The following is a 19,465-nucleotide window of genomic DNA, read 5'->3' on the forward strand; positions in this document are numbered from 1 at the left end:
AGGCTGTGATGTCACCACTGATGATGTCACGCAAGTGAAAACTTTGATTCATTTTATTAGATTTAATTTCGTACTTCTGTGTCCCATTATTGATAGCTTAGCTTAAAATCAATCAACCAATCAATCACAGTCCACTTGATGTTTCGTTAAAAATGTATTTATAAATTCCGATTACTAACTAGATAAAAATGAACATAAAGTACGTAACCGTTTGTGTAGAGGTCTATGTATACGTGTGTTCACATGTGTGTGTTCACATGTGTGTGTTCCTCCTCCGGTCTCATTTATTGATTATGTTTCATTTCTTGCTTCGATCAGAATGAATCCACAGCCTCGGAGTCACCGGCGGCTTCCGGGTGTCCTCGCTGTCGACTGCCGCTTGGGTCACTTGTGTTGCTGGTTTGAGATGTCGTCACTCACACCTGTACTCCCATTGGTTGCCGAAAACAGGCCGCGCCCTCTTAGGCGGAAGCGCGGTAAAATCCCTCCTGATATGAGAAGGAAGTGGCGGTAAGAGGTGGTCCATGCTCATAGGCCTGGAAGCTCTGATGACCGGGTGAATATCGGTTATTGATCGGTTGGTTCGTCGTTTTGTGCGGCAAACTCAGCAGCAGGAACGCTCCTACATCTCCGCCCGCTGATTTGATGGATTGATAAGCTCGTTTCTGCCGTACGCTGACGTCAAAAATGTTTGGAATATCGGCTCGCGAGGTCATAATTACATGCGTCATCAGTAGCGGTGCAACGATTCGATTCGTATCATGACCCGTGGTTACCGATACCTTTCAAGAGTGACATTACTTCATGGTGAACAATGCCATCTGCATATTCTAGTGGCATGACGGTGAGGTAAACGCCTGCTTCCTGGACGTGCAGGGGAAGTTCCCTGGATTCCTGTTGTTTCTTGTAGGGGATTCAGGCGTAAACTAATGATGGATCTAAACAAACAACAAGTAATCAACAATTGATGGCAAACGCATTCCCGTTTCATTTGAAGGAAGTGCAGGTTGAATGAAGGGGAGTATTCGGTGTCCTGCTCTCAAGTTCAGTGTTCACTGCATCCTCACTAAAGTGCCGCCAACATGTCAGCCGCAGGTTTCCCTGCCACTTCTGCTTCTCCTGCAAACAGCGAGCAGCTGTGGCTCGATCATTTATCGCTCGCCGGCCTCTCCTCCGTCCTCCGCCACGCTAAGTTTGTTGTTCTGAAATTCGCGTTCCTGCAGGTGCGTGGCGATGATGTCACTGACAGGCAGACCGAATCAAGTGTTTAATATCTTTATCATTAAAAGGTACTAAAAACACATTTATATAAATTCTGCCTAATCTAGTGTGTTATTTCCTCGTATCGATACAATCGATTGATTACATATTAATACGATGGTAGATCGATACACGTCGTCCTGCAGGCCAACTTGCCGAGCACAGATTGATGTAGTTGGATCATAGGAGTATAAATCGACACGTCGACGTAGTGGATCAATCGTTACACCTCTAGTCATCAGTGACGTGTACAGGTAAGATGGACGTGGACATCCTGGAGTTCCTGGTTCCCGTGGAGAACAACAAGACCCTGTTTGTGTGGGACATCCAGCCGGGTCACGCAGAGGCACGCATCTATGTGAGTCCACGCACGCCGCGTCCTGCAAAACGCCATTCACATATCTGCTGCTTTTAGATGACAGCTGATGGTGTTGGTGTTCAGGGTGAACTGCACCACGCCTTCTCCTCCTTTGGGCCTCTGTACCTGGTCAAGGTGCGTCCCAATGCCCCTCTGGGTCCAGCAGGCTTCTACGCCCTCATCAAGTTCTACTCTGCCTCCCACGCCTCCGAGGCGCAGCAGCAGATGGACGGACGCTCGCTGTTCCAGGACGCCCCGCTGAAGGTGATTCAACGTCTGGTTCCCTCATCTGGCCTAAAAAAATAACACTGGATTCGGTTGCTCGGATTCCTAAGATTTGATAGCTGATCAATGGATCACCTTTGGAAATGTATCATGCTAACAGTGTGTGTGTGTGTGTGTGTGTGTGTGTGTGTGTGTGTGTGTGTGTGTGTGTGTCAGGTGAGGCTCAGCTCCAAACAAACTCCTCACTTCCTGTCTGACAGACAGCCTTTGAGCCACGCCCGCTGCCTAGAACTGGCCAATCACTGCCTCGGATTCAACGGCTGGACCTCTGACATCATCAACGTAGGTTTCAGTATTGTCTCGTATTGTCTGTCATGACATCTCAGTGGGACAGTAGACGAGCTGTAGGTGGCACGCTGGTGCCTGTTGAGGAGGAACGCGTGTCGGTGGACGAAGACGGTTGAGTTGGGGTGAGCTGGCCAATCAAGACGCACGCTTGAGCCCAAGTCACCTCTAACAAGCCTCTGCTGTACAAGCAAGGCATGCTGGGAAGCATTGATTGGGCCATTGCTGTCAGTCAAACGCAGACGTTGTCAAGATGAAGACACATTAATGTGATTAATAATAACGTTAAAACCAGGTGACTTCCTGTCTGTCCTCAGCTGAAGGAACTCCCCAATGACGAGGAGGAGGAGGAGGAGGAGGGTGGGGTCACACGGAAGCTGAAGGTCGGTTGCCTGCTCCAGCTCAGCTTCCCTCGTCACGGACGGACGACCCGAGGAGCTGCGGTGGTAGAGGAGAGTTTCACCTTCACATGTGAGGACACGCCCCTATGATAGGATAGTTGCTCGGCCTGTTAGCACGTTAGCTTGTTAGACCCGTCTGGCGTCTGTGTGTGTTCAGGTCCTGATGAAGTCCTGCAGAAACGCTGCAAACTTCACAAGCTGGCTAGAGAGCGAGCTCTCGTCCACGCCTTTGCCAGCGTCCTGCTCGTACTACTGGGTACTGCTACTACTACTACTACTTATACTAGTAAACACTCCTGCTGTGTCTGATTGAAGCCCTCTTGCTCTCAGCATGGACATGTGCTGCAGTTGCTGTGACGACTGTCTCTGTGTCTCTGCAGGGGAGAAGGTGATGGTGGAGGTTCGGCCTACGTCAAATGAGCTGTCACCTGATGAGGCCGCCACACACGTCCAGGTAAATTCACCTTTTGCCTCCTGATGCGTCTCACTGTCGGTGTCATGGCGGTAACCAGCTGCAATTCTGTCAGGTCAATGAGCTTCCTTACGATGAAGGTGAAGCAGATGGCGAGCTCTGGGACCTGACTTTGTCGTAGACAGCCGAGGATTGTGGGAGGAGAGGCCAGGTGAGCAAACTTGCATGGGTTTCTTTCTCGTTGTTATCATGCTAGGCTAACATCGTTGTTAGCTTCTGTGAGTGAGTGAAACGGGGAGTTTAAGGGTTCTCAGATGAAAGGAAGTAGAAGTTCATTTGCCGTCCTGCAACAATTTGGATGTCAAACAATTGTACGCATCACACCGCCATTTTGCCGCCAGTCCGTTCGACGTCTCCACGGTGATGAATCACTGACCATCCCTGACGCTCCTTCGACGTGTCTTACAGTTCACACGGCATCTTGGCTGCTGCTGATGTCATCGCGTTGTCCAGAGGCCTTCATGCCAGCAGCTGGTGGAAGAGGAAGTGACCTCACTGACACCTGACTGAAAAGAGTTCAGTACTGCTGCAGAGAAATCGGCCAAATCCGCGTCTTGAATCACAACAGCAATGAATAGCAGAGTCGTCTTCAAATCGGTTGTCATGGTGATGAAGTTCTTGCTTTTTCTCGTGTTTCTACCTTTTTTTAAATAAAGAAGTTTAAATGGCTTTTTTTTCCTCTAATTTGTCCGCCGCCATAAGCACGGTAAACATGACCATCGTCATGAGCGTGGAGGAATTTAGAGCGATGAAGGAATTTGCCAGACACAAGAAACCAGCTGGAGACTCGGAGGCGGCGGACGCCGGACGCTTTAATGGACGTCCGTGGTTCATGTGAGATGAGGTTGAGTCCAGCCCCCCCAGAACACCTGAGCCCAACACTCGTAAACAGGCCGGCTTATGATGTGGGGCGTTACCGGTAACACCGAATCAGAACATCCTGCACAAATGTGACCACCAATATTAGGTGTTAGTGTTTTATACGCTAACGCCAACATATGGCAGCGAGTCAGGACTCCGGCCTGCTGCCGAGCTCAAAGAGTTCTTAACATCATTTCTGTGTCAAAAGCAGCCGCACAAAAACAAACCCAGACTGAGAGGCCTCACAGCGGACGTGAGCGAAGCCCTGGCGCGGGAGGACGGAGCAACTTCCTCTACGTATTCTACTGTTAAAGAGTTTTTCATGTTAAAATGTCCAGCAGTCAATGACATCAGATGCAGGCTGTAAAACCGGCTCGGCCTGCGGTGCTCTGGCATCAGGAAGAGGCAAAACCGTCCTGAGTGCACTTAACGCTGGCATGTGACTTACACAGCAGATCGCTGCCCGTTAGATTTGTTGGCCTGTTTTCAGAGATCAGAAACGAGTGGTTGACCTCTGACCTTTTAACAGTGACGTTTGTTACGTGTGACATCAGCTCCTCCTGAGGCTCTCCTGAACTCCTGCGGTTGTTATAAAGTTGCTAGTCGGCTCCCACACCTGCTCCGCAGCTCTCACAGCTGACAAAGTGGCTCTGCCATCGATCAGAATATCAACAACTGAAGCACAAACTCCACCCGGCCAGGCTGGGTCCTGGGAGGGCGACTGGGAAGGTCCCATTACCGGTGCTTGAACGTTCTGTCTGATCCTGTTTTCTGGTGACGCCCCCATGAACAACTGCACTGGCTGTTGGCCAGGTGTGTGTGGAGGAGGAGGCGGCAAAGCTGCGGTCAGATTTGGGATGGACTGTCCAGGCGCGCTGTCTACCTCTCCACTCAGCGGCCAGATGACCCCGCATTTAAGACACGCCCCTTTCTGTCTTTAATTCTGTGAGCTTCAGTGACTTGGTGGAGAAAAGCAGTTTCTAACAACTTGTGTCTAGAAATCCCATCAGCACACCCATCACTGGTGTCTTTGAATTCCATCCCTCCATCTTCCCCCTCTTCTCCTGTTCAGGGTGGTGGGGGTGGAGCCTATCCCAGCAGCCTTCCCCCTGGACGGGTCACCAGTCCATGGCAGGGCCAACACATAGAGACAGACAACCATTGGCTCTCCCAGCCACGCCTACGGTCAATTTAGAGTCTGGATTAACCTGGTCCCCTCTTGATGTCTTTGGACTGTGGAGGAAGCTGGAGTACCAGAGAGAACCCAGCAGGAACAGGGAGAACATGGAGACTCCACCCAGAAAGACCCCGTGCTCCAGCCGGGGCTCCACCCACAACCTTCTTGCTGGGGGGCCACAGTGAGGACCACTGCTCCACCGGGCCACCACTCTCTGAATTCCACACGTCCATTCATTCTGTCTTTCGCTCTTTTTCTTCTCTCTCTCTCTCACTCTCCTCTGTCGCCACACGTGGACCTCCTGCTCTTTGACATTGGCACACAGCACTCAGACACCTGCTTCAGATCAAGCGTTCCTCCAAACGGCCACTCGTTATCAGTCCATCTATGCATTCTACTGGAGAGCAGCACTTTTCCTCTACCCACCGCTCCATTTGGAGCGTTTCTAGGAAACACTCGGTCGTACCTTCCAAGGTTTTTCCCTGGAGTCTAAGTTCTTGCTTCTGTTGTATGTCGCTTTGGACAGAAGCAAATTGTAGAATTCGTTGAAACACCTGGTCAAACCTGTCAGGTCCTTGTTGACATCATCAGCTCACTCATGATCTTTATTCTTAGATTTCTTTTTTGTTTGTCGTTTCTGGAACTTCTTTAGGCTTTTGATCTACCTTGGACTGGTGACGCCACATGGTGACTGAGATCAGATGTCACGTTCAACGGCACAAAAGGAAACAGCGATGCACACATGAGCGTCCAGCTGCACCTCAGAGGAGAGGGAGCGCTGCGACTTCTACCAGCTTAAATTTAGAATTTACTCACAAGAAGCTTTCTTGGAAAACTCCGTTGGCGCCATGAATAGCTTGTCAGGCGTCTCCTAATAACACAAAGGAACTCTTCTCTCTCTCTCTCTCCCCCTCTGCCCAAGGACACACCTCCATCCCAGGGCCTTATCAGACCCGACTCCTAGTTCCCGGGACAACTCTCCCCCTAAAAGCTCTGTCAGGATGGGATTTTGACCTTGGCAAAGCTTGGCCTTACGCCAGCCTCCGAGCTCGGACTAGCGTGCCACCCCCCTCAGCACAGAGTTAAAAAATCTTGTGTCTGTTTTCCAATCAAAAATCAACCGGCTAAGACAAGATCATAAACACATGGCGCTTAACTGTGTTGTACTGTTCAGACTGGTGGTGTGGCGGCAGGAGGAATCCTCCAGACGGCTGCCGCGTTCCTGGATGTGTCCATACCAGCCGGAATCCCTCATCAATAAGACAGACAATTTTACTGTTGAAAGACTCTTTAATGCTACCAACAAACAAACGACCACAAACACCAACAGCTGTTTATAAAGACACGCGTGACAGGACTCAGCGGTACCGCCTCGACGGCCTCCTCAGGATACGCCCTCACAACATCTAACTCGAACCTTCGCCCAGACTTGAATACTCCAACCCTCTGACGAACCCGTGAGATTGGACATCAGTGAGGTCTGAAGATGTCTCGTAAGGTTCCTACTGAATCAGGCCGCCGGCGCTGTGAGATGATCAGTTCCGTCGCCGCCGAATTACTCGATTCCAGAATGACAACATGGGGAGAGGAAAGGAGGTGTTGGAGCCAGCGGCGATTCCTCAAAAAATGACGTGTCCTGGCGAAGGTCGAGTGTCAGGTAACATAAATACACAGTAGAAGAGGGGCCTGCTTGTCACAGGTCCGTGACATCACAGTTACCCTGTATCACCACACACACACACACACACACACACACAACACTTATTGCAACATAAACACGAGGACAGGGACACGACCACGCCGGGATCAGACTGACCCGTGTGTCCTCACCCCTCAGAATGTGGAAGACCGTTTGTGCCGTCCGACACACTGAGCCAAAGTCAACCGCATCATCCTATGAACACGTTTACTCAGCACGGATTATGACGCAATCTGGCGAGGCGTCCGTCATCAACGATCGCTGCGTGGAAGAAAAGATTAACAACGCTACAAAGACGATAAGCAAATGATCATATGGTGTACATCTCAGGCTAAACTTCAAGTGACATCAGAGCTGTTCTGTCCTCAGATCTCTCACACACACATTAACACACAGTCCACGTGGCAGTGACTTCTGGTTGGTCCGTTTCCACGGATACTGTCTTAGCGCCTCTCAGTCCAGGTCACCCAGTGCTTCTTGGTTCTGGATGCGGTGGGATCGTCCCGGATCAGGAAACCGTCTGCATCTGTGTACTGCTGCTGTGTCTCTTTACCCACAATCCTCCCCTGGTGCAGTGCTGCTGCCCGCCATGCTCGCCGCCGCACAAAGAAGCCACACTACAGGCAAAGCAGGACACAGACCCTCGTACACTGCATCTACAGATGGACCTTTTAGGAGATGACAAATAAATATGACATGGTTGGTGATTTTTGATGTGCTGATCGATCAGATGTGGGATGACTCAAAAGAATGAGGGACGGATCTGTCAGTGGGCGGTCCTTACTGCTGGACGCCCGCTCCAGCCTCAGAGCTCCTAGCTCAGCCTCTCGGCCTCGCTGGGCTGGCTGGTCATGTGGGCGCGGTGAGTCTTTGCCTGGTATGCCTCCCTGCTACTGGCTCTCCTGAAGAAACCGCACTGAACAGCAGGGGGTGATGATGATATGATGATGAGAAAAGGAAACATAAACATGGACCCTACATCGATGAGCAGCAATGAAAGCGACACGTGGGTTGGTCACATGACTTGTTACCTTCCAGAGAAGCAGGCAGATGAGAGCCAGCAGCATCACTCCAGCCAGGATAGACACCACGATGATCCACAGGGGGGCGCCATGGCCCACCTGCTGCTCCAGGTCGGGGTAGATGTGGATGTCAAACTGCAGAAGGCAAAGTTACAAACGTCACCAGGAACATTCGCCGTCAGATTTATTCAGATTGACGTTGTGGTGCAAATGGTGGCCGCCTTTTGCGGGTGCTGGTAGCATGTTAGCACCTCTGTGGTGTGAGACTCCATGTTGATGGTGGGTTTGTTAGTCTGCAGCTGCAGAGTTGCCCGTCCACGAACCAGGATACTCCTGGCATCACTGTAGTCCTGTAACACAAAGATCTCAGTGTGGCCACTAGGGGGCAGAACAGGACAGGAAAAGAGTATAACATGCTAGCAAACCTGTCCCTGCTACAGGACAGAAACTAAAAAACACTGGGGGCTAATAGACGCTAAATGACCTTGGTATGGGGGGGGGGGGGTTGAAATGAGGAAGGCCGTAGAAAAAAATACAACAGGAAGTGTTCGTCTGTACCTCCAGCATGGTGGAGTTCCACAATCTCGCTGTGACCAAGAGTGTTGCTGAGTTGTTCATGTTGATCAGTGGACACACAAACTTCACACAGTTGGCGCCATGCATACAGTCCTGCACACACACACACACACACACATACTGGTGGTCTAAATAGGCATAAAACAAAACAAGGACATAAAATGTCTTCACTCTGAGTGTTAATTAAATTGTTAGCCATGCTAGTTATTTGGCTAGTTAGTGAGCAAGCTGGCCTGCATATGGTGCTTCTGTCTGACAGAATACCTTGTGGTTGTGTAGTTCTGAAGCCCTGACCAGTGAGGACTTGCGCTGTCGCTGGCACAGCCACAGACCACCGTGGTAAAAATGCATTAGAAATGAAAAAAGCACATCCGCAACATATCTGTTCTATTTTGATGTTTAGAAGGTGGTTGTGGTGGCCCCCCTGTGGACAGCGGCAGGGACAGTGTGTGTACCAGAGTGTAGGTCTTTCTGTGACCATGCGTCAGCAGGTAGCGGACAGGGGGCGTTCCCTCTGTTTGCTCCTCCTCCTCTTCCTCCTCTAGGTTCCTCCTCTTCCTTGTCTCCTCTGATAGCTGAGAGAAGAATGAGAATGGTCATTTTCATGGTTCAAATGTTTATTTGTCGTCTTCATTCTGTACAAAGACGTTTTAGTTTGATTGTGAAATGTTGCAGGACTTTTATTTTGAAATGCGCACATGCAAGGCAGATGTTGCCATGGTTTCTGTAAGGTTGAGGGGGTTGACGATCGCTCCAAGAGGACGACATCGAGGCTCTGAGGTGCCGTTCACTCTGATCTCAGTGAGATACAACAGCCACTTCCCATTGGACACCTCCAAGGGCCAATCAAACTCCACTGCCAGGTTACCAAGGTGACCCAGAGGCTTCCCGCGCACCTGCACCTGTCACAGAAGGATGGTTATTGGAGGCTCAATTAATGCTACGTCACAGGTCGGACGAGTTATTGACACACCTGGAAAGTGAAGAGCAATGGACTACCAACGTCCTCCACTGTCCTCATGGCCGACTCACCCATCACATGACCACTGAAAAAGGTGGGTCCTGGCGTTTTGACTCTGTCAGGACACAGTCGCCAGTGAGAGAGAGGTGAGGTCACAAAGGGCATGACAACATGGCAAACGACATTCCTACTTACAGAGCGAGAGACGTCTGCAGGGAATATTCCACCGCCATGGCTACGACCAGGGGAGTCAAGTCTGACTGTTCGCTGAGCCTGAAGACACATAGGTGGCGATCAACCAGATTACCGGTGCGCCACCATTTATCCATTCAACCACATTGCTGATTCAATTAATCCTGTTATGGAGCTGTTTAACCAGATTATTGGTGACTTCAAACTGATACTTGGTGTGTGTGTGTGTGTGTGTGTGTGTGTGTGTGTGTCCATCCTACGTGGTCAGCTGCAGTTGAGACTTGATGTCTCTTGTGTCCAAGCTGATCTCTGATGGTTGAAATATGATCAGGACCTGAACCTGAAGAGACAACAATAAAACAATCATACTACAATAGACAATTATACTACAACAGTAGTACTATTAACTACTAGTTTTACTAGAACTTGCAGATCTACAGTCATAGTCCGTCACAACGTTCTACCTTGTGGTTCTGTTTGAAAGGGTTCCCCAGCTCACACAGTAGAGCAGTCTCATCAGTCGAACATTTGACTGCCTGGACGTCCCCCTGAAACAAGCACAAACACCTCTAAACATCTGACAGGTCCAGGTCAGCTAGACGAGTCCTGTAGGACAAGTCCATGTCAGGTAGATGAGTCCTTTAGGACAAGTCCAGGTCAACCTGACGAGTCCCATAGGACAAGTCCATGTCAGGTAGACAAGTCCTGTTGTACAAGTCCAGGTCAGGTAGACAAGTCCTGTTGTACAAGTCCAGGTCAGGTAGACGAGTCCTGTAGTACAAGTCCATGTCAGGTAGAAGAGTCCTGTAGGACAAGTCCAGGTCAACTAGACAAGTCCTTTAGGACAAGTCCATGTCAGATAGATGAGTCCTGTAGGATAAGTCCAGGACAAGTAGATGAGTCCTGTAGTACAAGTCCAGGTCAGGTAGACGAGTCCTGTAGTGTAAGTTCGGGTCAACTAGACGAGTCCTGTAGTACAAGTCCAGGTCAGGTAAACGAATCCTGTAGTACAAGTCCAGGTCAGGTTGACGAGTCCAGTAATAACCCATTTGAGTCAACAATGATTGTGTCATAAAGGACGATGCATCATTTTTATGATTAACAAGACAATATTTATCAAATAGAACAAAAAAGTGCTTGGGATGGAGAACAATGGATGAGAACCAACTTCATCATGATCTTCTTCGTGTCTCTATGATATTTCTACCACCAACGTTCTCCAGCTTGGTGCTGTACCATCCAGTAGCAACAGCAAAGTCTCCCTCTATGCCGATGACACTCGTCTGTACGTCATGGCTGCTGCAACTCACAATGCTCTGTGTTACTACCTTCGTTCGGACTCCTGAGTAGATCAGTGATGGCGGGATGCTAACGTTCAAAATGGCGTTGTGAGCATCTTCTGCTGGTCGGCCCAGTGATTGCGTGTTACTGATGTTGACCTCCAGCAGCAGCCGGTTAATGCTGCGGTTGTAGTGCAACACCTGAATGTTCTTCTGCCTGGAAACACAAACAGAATCACAGCGACACAGTCCACCATTAGCCCAGCGTTAGCCCAGGCAACAACTCCACTCTTGTTGTACTGTGTCAGAGACGCTTTAAGCCTGAAACACATCTGAAATTACATTCTTCAGAGGTCCAAGTCAAATATTCAAAGCTAAGTCAAGTCTCAGGCCTTAAAAACAAGTAGAGTCCCAAGTGAGGAAGAAAACTTGAGAGATTTTACCATATGCTTGTCATGCTATCGTTTTCAGCACTAAGTAGCCGAACATGCTAGCAGTGGCAATAATGCAGAAACACAAACCATAATCAATATTGTGGAGCACCATCGTCCCAGATTTCTGATCTAGTTCTGACAGGAAGATGACTCACATGACAAAAGGGTTCTGGTTCTCATCCGTGAACTGGGCTGTCATCTGCAGGTTACTATAGCAACGGTTATCAGCACCGCAGGCCTTCTGGATGTGGATCTGATGAGGACACAGAAAATCAAGGAATTAACATTTTGAGCCATGATGACAAAGGTCTCCTGATTCTGATCTTTCTTCTGGCCAATTTAGTCACAGGAGAGGTTGAACTTTGGTTCTGTACCAGATTCTGAGGGGTCCACATCTCAGGATTTGGTCAGTCTGCTCTGGGCTGTGAACCAATGTCTCAGGTTGAGACAACTTCTGACTGTTGTTCTGATCCTGTTTCTGGTATGTTCTGACCTAAGACCTAACCTCTGGTGGATTCTCGTAAGTTGTGGTGGGTTATGGTATGATCTTACGTGGGTTCTGTGGGATTCTGTGGGATTCTGGTATGTTCTAACCTGGGTTCTGATGGGTCCTAGAATGTTCTGACAGGTTCTGGTATGTTCTAAACTGAGTTCTGTGTGTTCTATTGGGGCTCTGATACATTCATACCTTGGTTCTGTATGATCTGATGGGTTCTGAAATGTTCTGGTGGGTTCAGGTGTGTTCTGACCTGCGCACTGTATATTTTGATGGATTTTGGTATGTTCTGACCTATGTTCTGTATGTTCTGATGTGGTTTAGTATGTTCCGACCTGGTTCCTGTATGTTCTGATGGGTGTAGGTATGATCTGACCTGGGTTCTGACAGGTCTTGGTGTCTGGCTCAGCACAGGGAAACGCCTCAGATCTTGGACGGAATTCCTTTTTTTGGGAAGCCTCTCATACAAAGACACATTCAGTGAGAACACCAGAGGTTCCACTTTGTCCCGGATTGGATTCTGCAGAACAACAGAACTGCGAGTGAAGTGTCTCGTCAAAACGTCCTCACAAGTCACATCGGCATGTCTCGTCAACACAACCGTCTCACCAGCAGACCGACTCGCAGTATTTTACAGTGACTCTTTGCCATTGAGAGGTAGCCAGAATTGACGCTTTGCCTGTTGTCAAGGAAACGGAGGCGGGTCTTGATGCTGGTGATGTCAGCGGTCACGGTGAAGTGGACAGCTGAGCGATTGAAATAGACACAGTGAAACATCATAAACTCATCATACAATCAGCTGACTGATCTGGTCAGTTCTGTAATTTTCTTAAATCTGACAAAAACACTGTCCCTGATTGGTTAATTTACCCTCAGACAGTGACGTCCACACATAAATGTTCAGTGGGACGTCCTTTGAAGTGACCTAAACATGAATGTGTGTGTTTCTCAGATGTAATATCAGTTTCTGTAATGAGATTTACCACACACACACACACACACACACACACACACACACACACACACATGGAGGAGACAAGGACACAAGGACACACAAGGACACAGCATGATGTCAGATGTGTGTATCAGTGTGGGTGTGTTTTGTGATTAACAAACAGCTGGCTTTAATTGACGGCTTTGTCCTGTCAATCAATCATGTAGGCCAATTGCTGAAAGAGCACTCACTCACTCACTCACTCTCTCTCTCTCTCTCTCTCTCTCTCACACACACACACACACTGAGTTGTCAGCACCATGTCCCCATAAACACCATCCATCAGCGCAGCGATGTTGTTTTGTTTTCACTCACTGACGTTATCGTGGTCATTTCTCTCGCCAGTGCTGAAGATGTAGGAGAAACATACCTCCACCTGAACACTGAGACGGACAGACAGACGCACACACACACATACACACACACACGGTAAGTCCACCTGTTTGCATGCTAGCACGTTAGCATATCTCCTGCTTGAATCTTACCAGAAATCACAGGTGTTTGGGTCAACGACATCTGGAGACACGTGGAGGGTTTGATTGAGTTGGATGACGGGACGAGACCTGCAGAATCAATCAGTCAATCAATCAATGAGTTGATGTGTTTTTTTTTAAAGCAGCAACAAACCCATAAACAACATGTTTATGTACGTATTTACACATCAGCCTGATTTGGTGGAACCTTACACATGCTAAGGTCTTATGTGTGCTAGGAAGGAGTCTCCTCCCCTGTGCTAAGCTACTTTCCTCTTCAGGTGAACATCACACTGCTGAGGGAATTTTGACAGGAACCTCTATATTTACAGATCCCAGCTATTATCAAGTCTTCCATGACGATAACGATATGTTAAAAGGGGTGGGGGTTGGGGGCGGGAATGGTACCTAAGTAGAGCAACAGTGTCATCCAGAGAGCCCACCAGCAGGTCTGGGTATCCGTTCCCATCGACATCCAGACCTGTGGCCAGAGAGAAGCCGAAGGTCCTAAACCCAGAGGAGACGTAGCTTCCCTGGATCAGCTGCGTAGGGAGGGGAGGTGGGGTTAAAGGTGTGCATCAGTCACTGGCTGTTCCTGTTGGTGTGTTCTGTGTGTGCTTGACCTGGCTTGGCTCTGTAGAGACGCCATGGCGGGTCCCACTCCAGACCATCACACTTCCTGTTCCGTGATAAGGAGCGCCGACCACAAAGTCTACAACACGTGGAGACAGATGGCCTGTTACTGATCAACGCTCACATCAAGATTTATCACCAGTGTTGTCGTCATGTCCTCACCCTGGAAGCCATCTTGATTCAGGTCCCCAGCGGCAGCAACAGCCATGCCAAAAGCAGATCCAGCCGGTCCTCTCAGCACCACACTGGCCCCAGACTTAAACCGACCTCCTGCATTCATGTAAACATAAACTGCCCCGCCTACTTCCTTCTGGCGGTCAAAGTAAAAAGGAGCACCAACCAGCAGGTCGCACCACCTGCAGGACATGAAGAGACGCCCTTCAGCTTCATTTAATTTAATCTGGTTTTAAAAGTAGTCAGAATGTTATGAGTCTGAATTGGATTTTTTTTTGCGGGGTCAACTTCGTTCAGCGAGACGTCACGAAAACATTTACCGTAAATGGTGAGAAAAATGAAAATGTGGTGTTTTTATAATTAAGTTGTGGCGTTCAGCCATTCTTACTCTTTTTTCACATGTAGTAAATGTTAGCCTGCCTGTCGCGCTAGCTAGCCTGCTAATGTTAGGTAGCCTGTTGCTGTCAGGTAGCCTATTGTCTTAGAGCTGGTGGCCTTTTGGTCCATCTATCTTGTTTAGAATGACACAACCGTCAGACTGACCCTGTAAGTGAAACCTGCCAACACTACCCGTCATTGTTGAGGTCAGTGGTTGCCACAGCGTTGCCAAAGTACGAGCCCATCTGTTCTCCACGCAGCGTCTGCTGGATCACCACTTCATCCCCCCGTTTCACTGCCAACAACACGGAGCCACGAGCATCTTCTTTGTTGTCCTTAGGAGCTCCTGTCAGTCAGTCAGTTAATCGGTCAGTCAATCAATCAATCAATCAATCAATCAATCAATCAATCAATCAATCAATCAACCTACCAACCAGCTCATTAATAACCTGATGAGCACACAGAATTCCTCACCTGTTACTATGGTTTCATCATCTTGAGCAAGAAGACGGCGAGCTTGAGTAACTGAATATCCTGTATACAGACACACACACACACACACACAAAGTGTTGTGATCAGTTACTGTTTTGCTATGGTGTTACCCTGTTAGCAGCTATGGTGTTAGCATGTAGCACGTTAGGATATGAGCACCTATGTAGATGTTTCTGCGCTGTAGGTTCCTGAAGGAGCTCCTCTGAGTCTCAAACTTATCATCAGGATTCATCCAGGAGATGTGAACATTTCCTGCAAACACACAGACACGCACACACACACGGGGACACACACACACACACACACTTGACATAGAGGTCTGGACAGACTTTCTGAGGAAGGAGGCAGAGCAGAACAACAGAGTGGTACCTTGCCATTCATAGCTTCCTGGTGAGCCGACAATGACCTCTGTCTGACTGATGGCGGCAGAAATACCCATGTTACACATGACCTCACGGGTGACATCACCCAGGTGACTGGACACACAAGTGAAGCGGTGGGGCATAAAAATGATGGATTGCTCATCAGAGACATCAACAGCAACCATCAGCAGACGTGTCATATGACCTACCTGCAGACCTGATCTGGGCTCTGCCACTGATTGTCTGTGTCGTTATACTGCAGGTCGTTGCCACGGAGATAGCACCTACCAATCATGTGTCTGAGTTTGAACACTCCATAGACCTTCATGAACCGATGGCCGCATGCCTTCAAAGAAGGACGGCAGGTCGTTAGTAAGTTCATGGCACACGATTTTTTTTCTCGTTCCTTTACTCGGGTATTCGGGTTGATGGATGTATTGGCGTTCGCCATGGTTGCTATGATGGTTGTTGTGTATTAATGTACAGTTTTTGTCTGCCAATGAGAAGAGAGAGACTCACCAGGACCCTCCCCCCTGGTGGACCCTGGCTGGCTACAGAGACACCCAGCCACATGTCTTCAACCAGGTCCTCAGTCGGCTTCAAATCTGTAACATGGACAGCACAGGTGAGGGGGGGTTGTGGGTGTGGCCTCTGCCTACTGCTACAGGGTTCTGTGGTACCCACTAAGGCCTTCGATATATGGTTGCTATGGTTACCAGTGATTAGAGCTCTCAGGACAACACTGATGGTGCGTGTGTGTGTGCGTGCGTGTTTGTGTGTTTGGACGCTTGATGGACACAGAGCAGACGGCACCTGTCACATCCCGCTGATGGATGGATGACCCATAATGCACCAGGAGAGATAAGATCCCAGGTCTGCTAATGCCAACACTGCAGATAAAGAGCCTGCTTCTCCTGATTCCTTCCCTCTGATTGGCTGAGCATGGATGGACGTTGCCATCACACGTCAAAACATTTCTTCATCATGTAATTTTTTTGATTTGCTCATAAATTTTGAGTAGGTTTCAGTTTCCGTTCATGATGCTCAGCCTTGTCAGGGGACGACATTTGGGCGGAGCCTCTTTGGACGACCTCCTGCTCGCTTATTGGCTGCTCTCACATCAGTTGTGACAAAAGTGCGTCTCACCTGGATCAACAAACATTATCCTCTGGCAGTCTGATTGGTCCGTGTTGATTGGGCAGCTGTACACTCCTCCTGTTCGATTGGCTGGAACATTAGGCTCCGCCTTCTCCCTTGGAGCTCCGACCAGTAAACTTTTGGGAAGCGTGAGAGTTGAGAGAGAGAGATTATCTTCCAGAACACACTCTTATTCTCTCTCTGTCTCTCTCTCTTGCTCTCTCTCTCTCTCTCTCTGTCACACACACACACACACACACACACACACACACACACACACACACACAAACTGACATACGCTATGGATCATCAACACTTTTACTAAAATCAGTTAAGTGTGTGTGTGTATGTGTGTGTGTGTGTGTGGGGTCCACGTCTGTGTGACCTTTGACCGTGCTTCCATTGTGATGATGTCACAGGTATCAGGTAGCTTGCAGACAGGAGGCTTTTTGAGAGCCTACAATTCCAGATGTGGTACATGAGCAGGACGTAGCTCAGCGCTGAGGGAGCTAAATAAACCTGCAGGGGTGTCGACTGTCTCGTCCCCTCACTGATGTTTTATCTGCTGGTTTTGTCGGGGGAGAAAGGAAACGCCTGGATTGACACTGTCAGGTCGGCCCATCAAGACTCGAGGTTTGAAGGAACCTGAGCAGCTCCCGGTGGTGTCGTTATCATGATAGCCAATCAGAAGACACGAGGAGGGAGTGGAGGAGGTGTGGCAAGTGATGTCCTACAAGTGATGGGTACCAGTGCAGTGTGTGTTCTTGTATGTATTTGTGTGTGTGTGTGTGTGTGTGTGTGTGTGTGTGTGTGTGTGTGTGTGTGTGTGTGTGTGTGTGTGGATACGTCTTTTTTTTTGGGGGGGGGGTTGCAGTTAATCCATTTAGGGTCATAAAGAGACTGCTCAGCTGGTGACCTCTGCGTGATCCCACACGCTGCAACATGTGACCTGACCAACCAGACCATCAACCTGCTCTGAGGGTCCTCCACTACACCAAAAAAAACCCCAGAACACCTGGAACTAACTCAGAGACCTCAAGTACACCGACACCGTCCGCCTCCGCCTCTTCTCTCTGCTCCGTCCTCCAGCACACAGTGCCGTGTCCGCAGAGGTTCTGGTCTTATAACAGGAGGACATCAAAAACAAGCAAAAGTCCTCCAGAACGCCTGACGCCGTCAAGACGGTCGACTTGACCATCAAATTCCTGCTGTTTAACTTCTACTGAACACATGAAACACATTATTACACTGCAGCACACACGGACACACACGCGCGGGCACACACACGCACACACACACACAGAGGTTTGTATAGGTGTCTTAGGGGGACAGTTACTTTGTCTCCATCTGGATGGTTAAAAAAAACTCCAGCAGAGTCTTAAAGTTTATTCACCACAACAACGAGGGAGGGGCCGTCTTTGGCAGATTTTGAACTTGGATTTGATAAAAACAAAATAACAGAAGAAGAAGGAAAGTGTTTCATACGCCACACAAAACAATCGCGAACTTTACGTGTCAGGAAATGACACAATTAACTGACAGCATCAACACACACACACAGCACGATGACAGCCACAATCCCACAAAGACCGGAAGCTCTGTGTGTGTGTGTGTGTGTGTGTGTGTGTGTGTGTGTGTGTCCTCACAGATATCTAGCTGTCTTCAGGTCATGATGCAAAGCGACAGAAAGTCCAAACAGGCTTCCATCTCCACCTCTCTTCAGCAGTGGGAACGATGTGTCCAGGTTTGATGCCACACACATAACGACACATGCGCTCAGCAGCACACACACTCCTGTCGCCATACACACACCTGCAAAAATAAGACAGCATGTCAATCACGCAGTGATGGAAAACCTGCTTCGGGCGGTGCCGGGGAGTTGAAGGCTACGCAGAGATCCTGAGAATCAAAACCACTCATCAGCCAGACGTCAAATCATGATATCGATAAACCTCCATCAAGTCAAGTTGTCCAGTGACAGAACATCATTGGCTACATGCTAACATGGCTACACGCCAACAAGGCTACACGTTAACAGGTCATTTAGGTTGACATATTAAGAAAGTAGAGCAGTGGAGCCTCTTCATGTTGAATATTAGCAGACAGCACTCAGACCAGTTATCAAGAATATGACTTTTGATGGTTTTGCAGAAAAAAAGAACATAAATTCATCAGTCATGACTTGATGTGGCGCTGAGTCGCTTAAACACCCCCCCCCCCCCCCCAGCGAGCTGCCAGTTATGCAGAACACCAGCAGTGCAAAAGTCGTTAGCTTGTCCTCAGTACAAGTTTACACTTTGTACATCTCCATGTTGTTGTTTACTCCATCATTTGAATCTATGTGACACAGTTGAGTCACAGCAGCCGTCATCCAAACACAGGTCCTGGAGGAGGCTGTGGACCTCCCAGCCGGGGATCAGGTGCTCCTGTGACACCATACGTTGTACTACTGATGTCTCACTGACTTTCCCCGCCTTCACGTCGTCTTGTCGGCCCCTCTTGCCTCCATGAAAATGTAAAATAAATTAAATATATGCCTGCACTGGAGAAGCCACCTGGTTGACGGATTGCCTTGCCAGCACATTTCTAAGTAAAACAAGAGGAGTTTGACTGAGAAGCGAAGAGAAGAAAACCAGACCTCGTCGTCTCCAGGTGAAGCGCCGCGTTCGTCCCAGTATTGGTGAATAATTCAGCAGGCCGTAGGTTTGATTCCTGCAGAGCCTCCGCACTCTTCTGCTCCGTCTGCTAAGCCTCTGGTCTGCCTCCCTCATTCTCATTCTCCTGCCGAGTTGCTCCAAAATGAAATCATGTCTGTGTGTTAACCCGCCCACCCACACACACACACACACACACACACTAATGGATTCAGGACGTTTGGTTGTGAGGGCACCTTCATTGTGTCTGCGCGCCCTTCTGTTTTTATTGTGTGTGTGTGTGCGCGCGCGCGCACGTGCATGTGAGAAAGTGAATGTTTTACGGGCGTGATTGGCTGATCTTTGACTTCTCTCCCTCTTGCTGTCTCTCTCGCTCAGACACACACACACAGGTTTTAGTCCCTTCAG

General features: G+C 48.9%; 2 protein-coding genes across 7 annotated transcripts; one reads left to right on the forward strand and one right to left on the reverse strand.

The window, feature by feature from the left end:
• The first annotated feature begins 334 nt into the window (after window positions 1–334).
• Window positions 335–8,006, forward strand: rdm1 (RAD52 motif containing 1). 6 transcript variants are annotated; one of them, XM_086184840.1, is made up of 10 exons: window positions 510–556; window positions 1,224–1,289; window positions 1,515–1,618; window positions 1,703–1,882; window positions 2,060–2,185; window positions 2,506–2,659; window positions 2,747–2,845; window positions 2,970–3,043; window positions 3,117–3,212; window positions 3,470–3,729. In XM_086184840.1, exons 3-9 carry the CDS (start codon window positions 1,520–1,522, stop codon window positions 3,180–3,182), a joined length of 798 nt encoding a protein of 265 aa, XP_086040966.1. In that variant the 5' UTR covers window positions 510–556; window positions 1,224–1,289; window positions 1,515–1,519; the 3' UTR covers window positions 3,183–3,212; window positions 3,470–3,729. The 6 variants fall into 6 exon arrangements, with proteins under 6 accessions (XP_086040967.1, XP_086040963.1, XP_086040962.1 ...); XM_086184837.1 differs by lacking the exons at window positions 1,224–1,289; window positions 3,470–3,729 and adding an exon at window positions 5,752–8,006 and having other exon boundaries at window positions 374–556; XM_086184836.1 differs by lacking the exon at window positions 1,224–1,289 and having other exon boundaries at window positions 376–556.
• On the reverse strand, window positions 7,277–19,210 carry LOC147244638 (integrin alpha-3-like). The gene is made up of 29 exons (XM_086184835.1): window positions 19,042–19,210; window positions 18,050–18,215; window positions 16,413–16,540; window positions 15,786–15,871; window positions 15,476–15,612; window positions 15,274–15,380; window positions 15,064–15,156; window positions 14,886–14,945; window positions 14,604–14,757; window positions 14,022–14,215; window positions 13,850–13,938; window positions 13,635–13,768; window positions 13,239–13,316; window positions 13,069–13,136; window positions 12,369–12,505; window positions 12,136–12,279; window positions 11,419–11,516; window positions 10,878–11,046; window positions 10,014–10,097; window positions 9,810–9,889; window positions 9,553–9,630; window positions 9,370–9,472; window positions 9,095–9,298; window positions 8,852–8,971; window positions 8,379–8,489; window positions 8,072–8,170; window positions 7,830–7,955; window positions 7,583–7,714; window positions 7,277–7,466 (listed from the first exon to the last, which is right to left on the reverse strand). The coding sequence occupies exons 1-28, from the start codon at window positions 19,178–19,180 to the stop codon at window positions 7,613–7,615; spliced, it is 3,288 nt and encodes a 1,095-aa protein (XP_086040961.1). The 5' UTR covers window positions 19,181–19,210; the 3' UTR covers window positions 7,277–7,466; window positions 7,583–7,612.
• Window positions 19,211–19,465: the final 255 nt, after the last annotated feature.

The sequence above is a fragment of the Aulostomus chinensis genome, chromosome 18 (assembly GCF_037954235.1).
Source record: "Aulostomus chinensis isolate RoL2024-O1b breed Wild chromosome 18, RoL_Achi_v1.0, whole genome shotgun sequence".
NCBI classification, from domain to species: domain Eukaryota; kingdom Metazoa; phylum Chordata; class Actinopteri; order Syngnathiformes; family Aulostomidae; genus Aulostomus; species Aulostomus chinensis.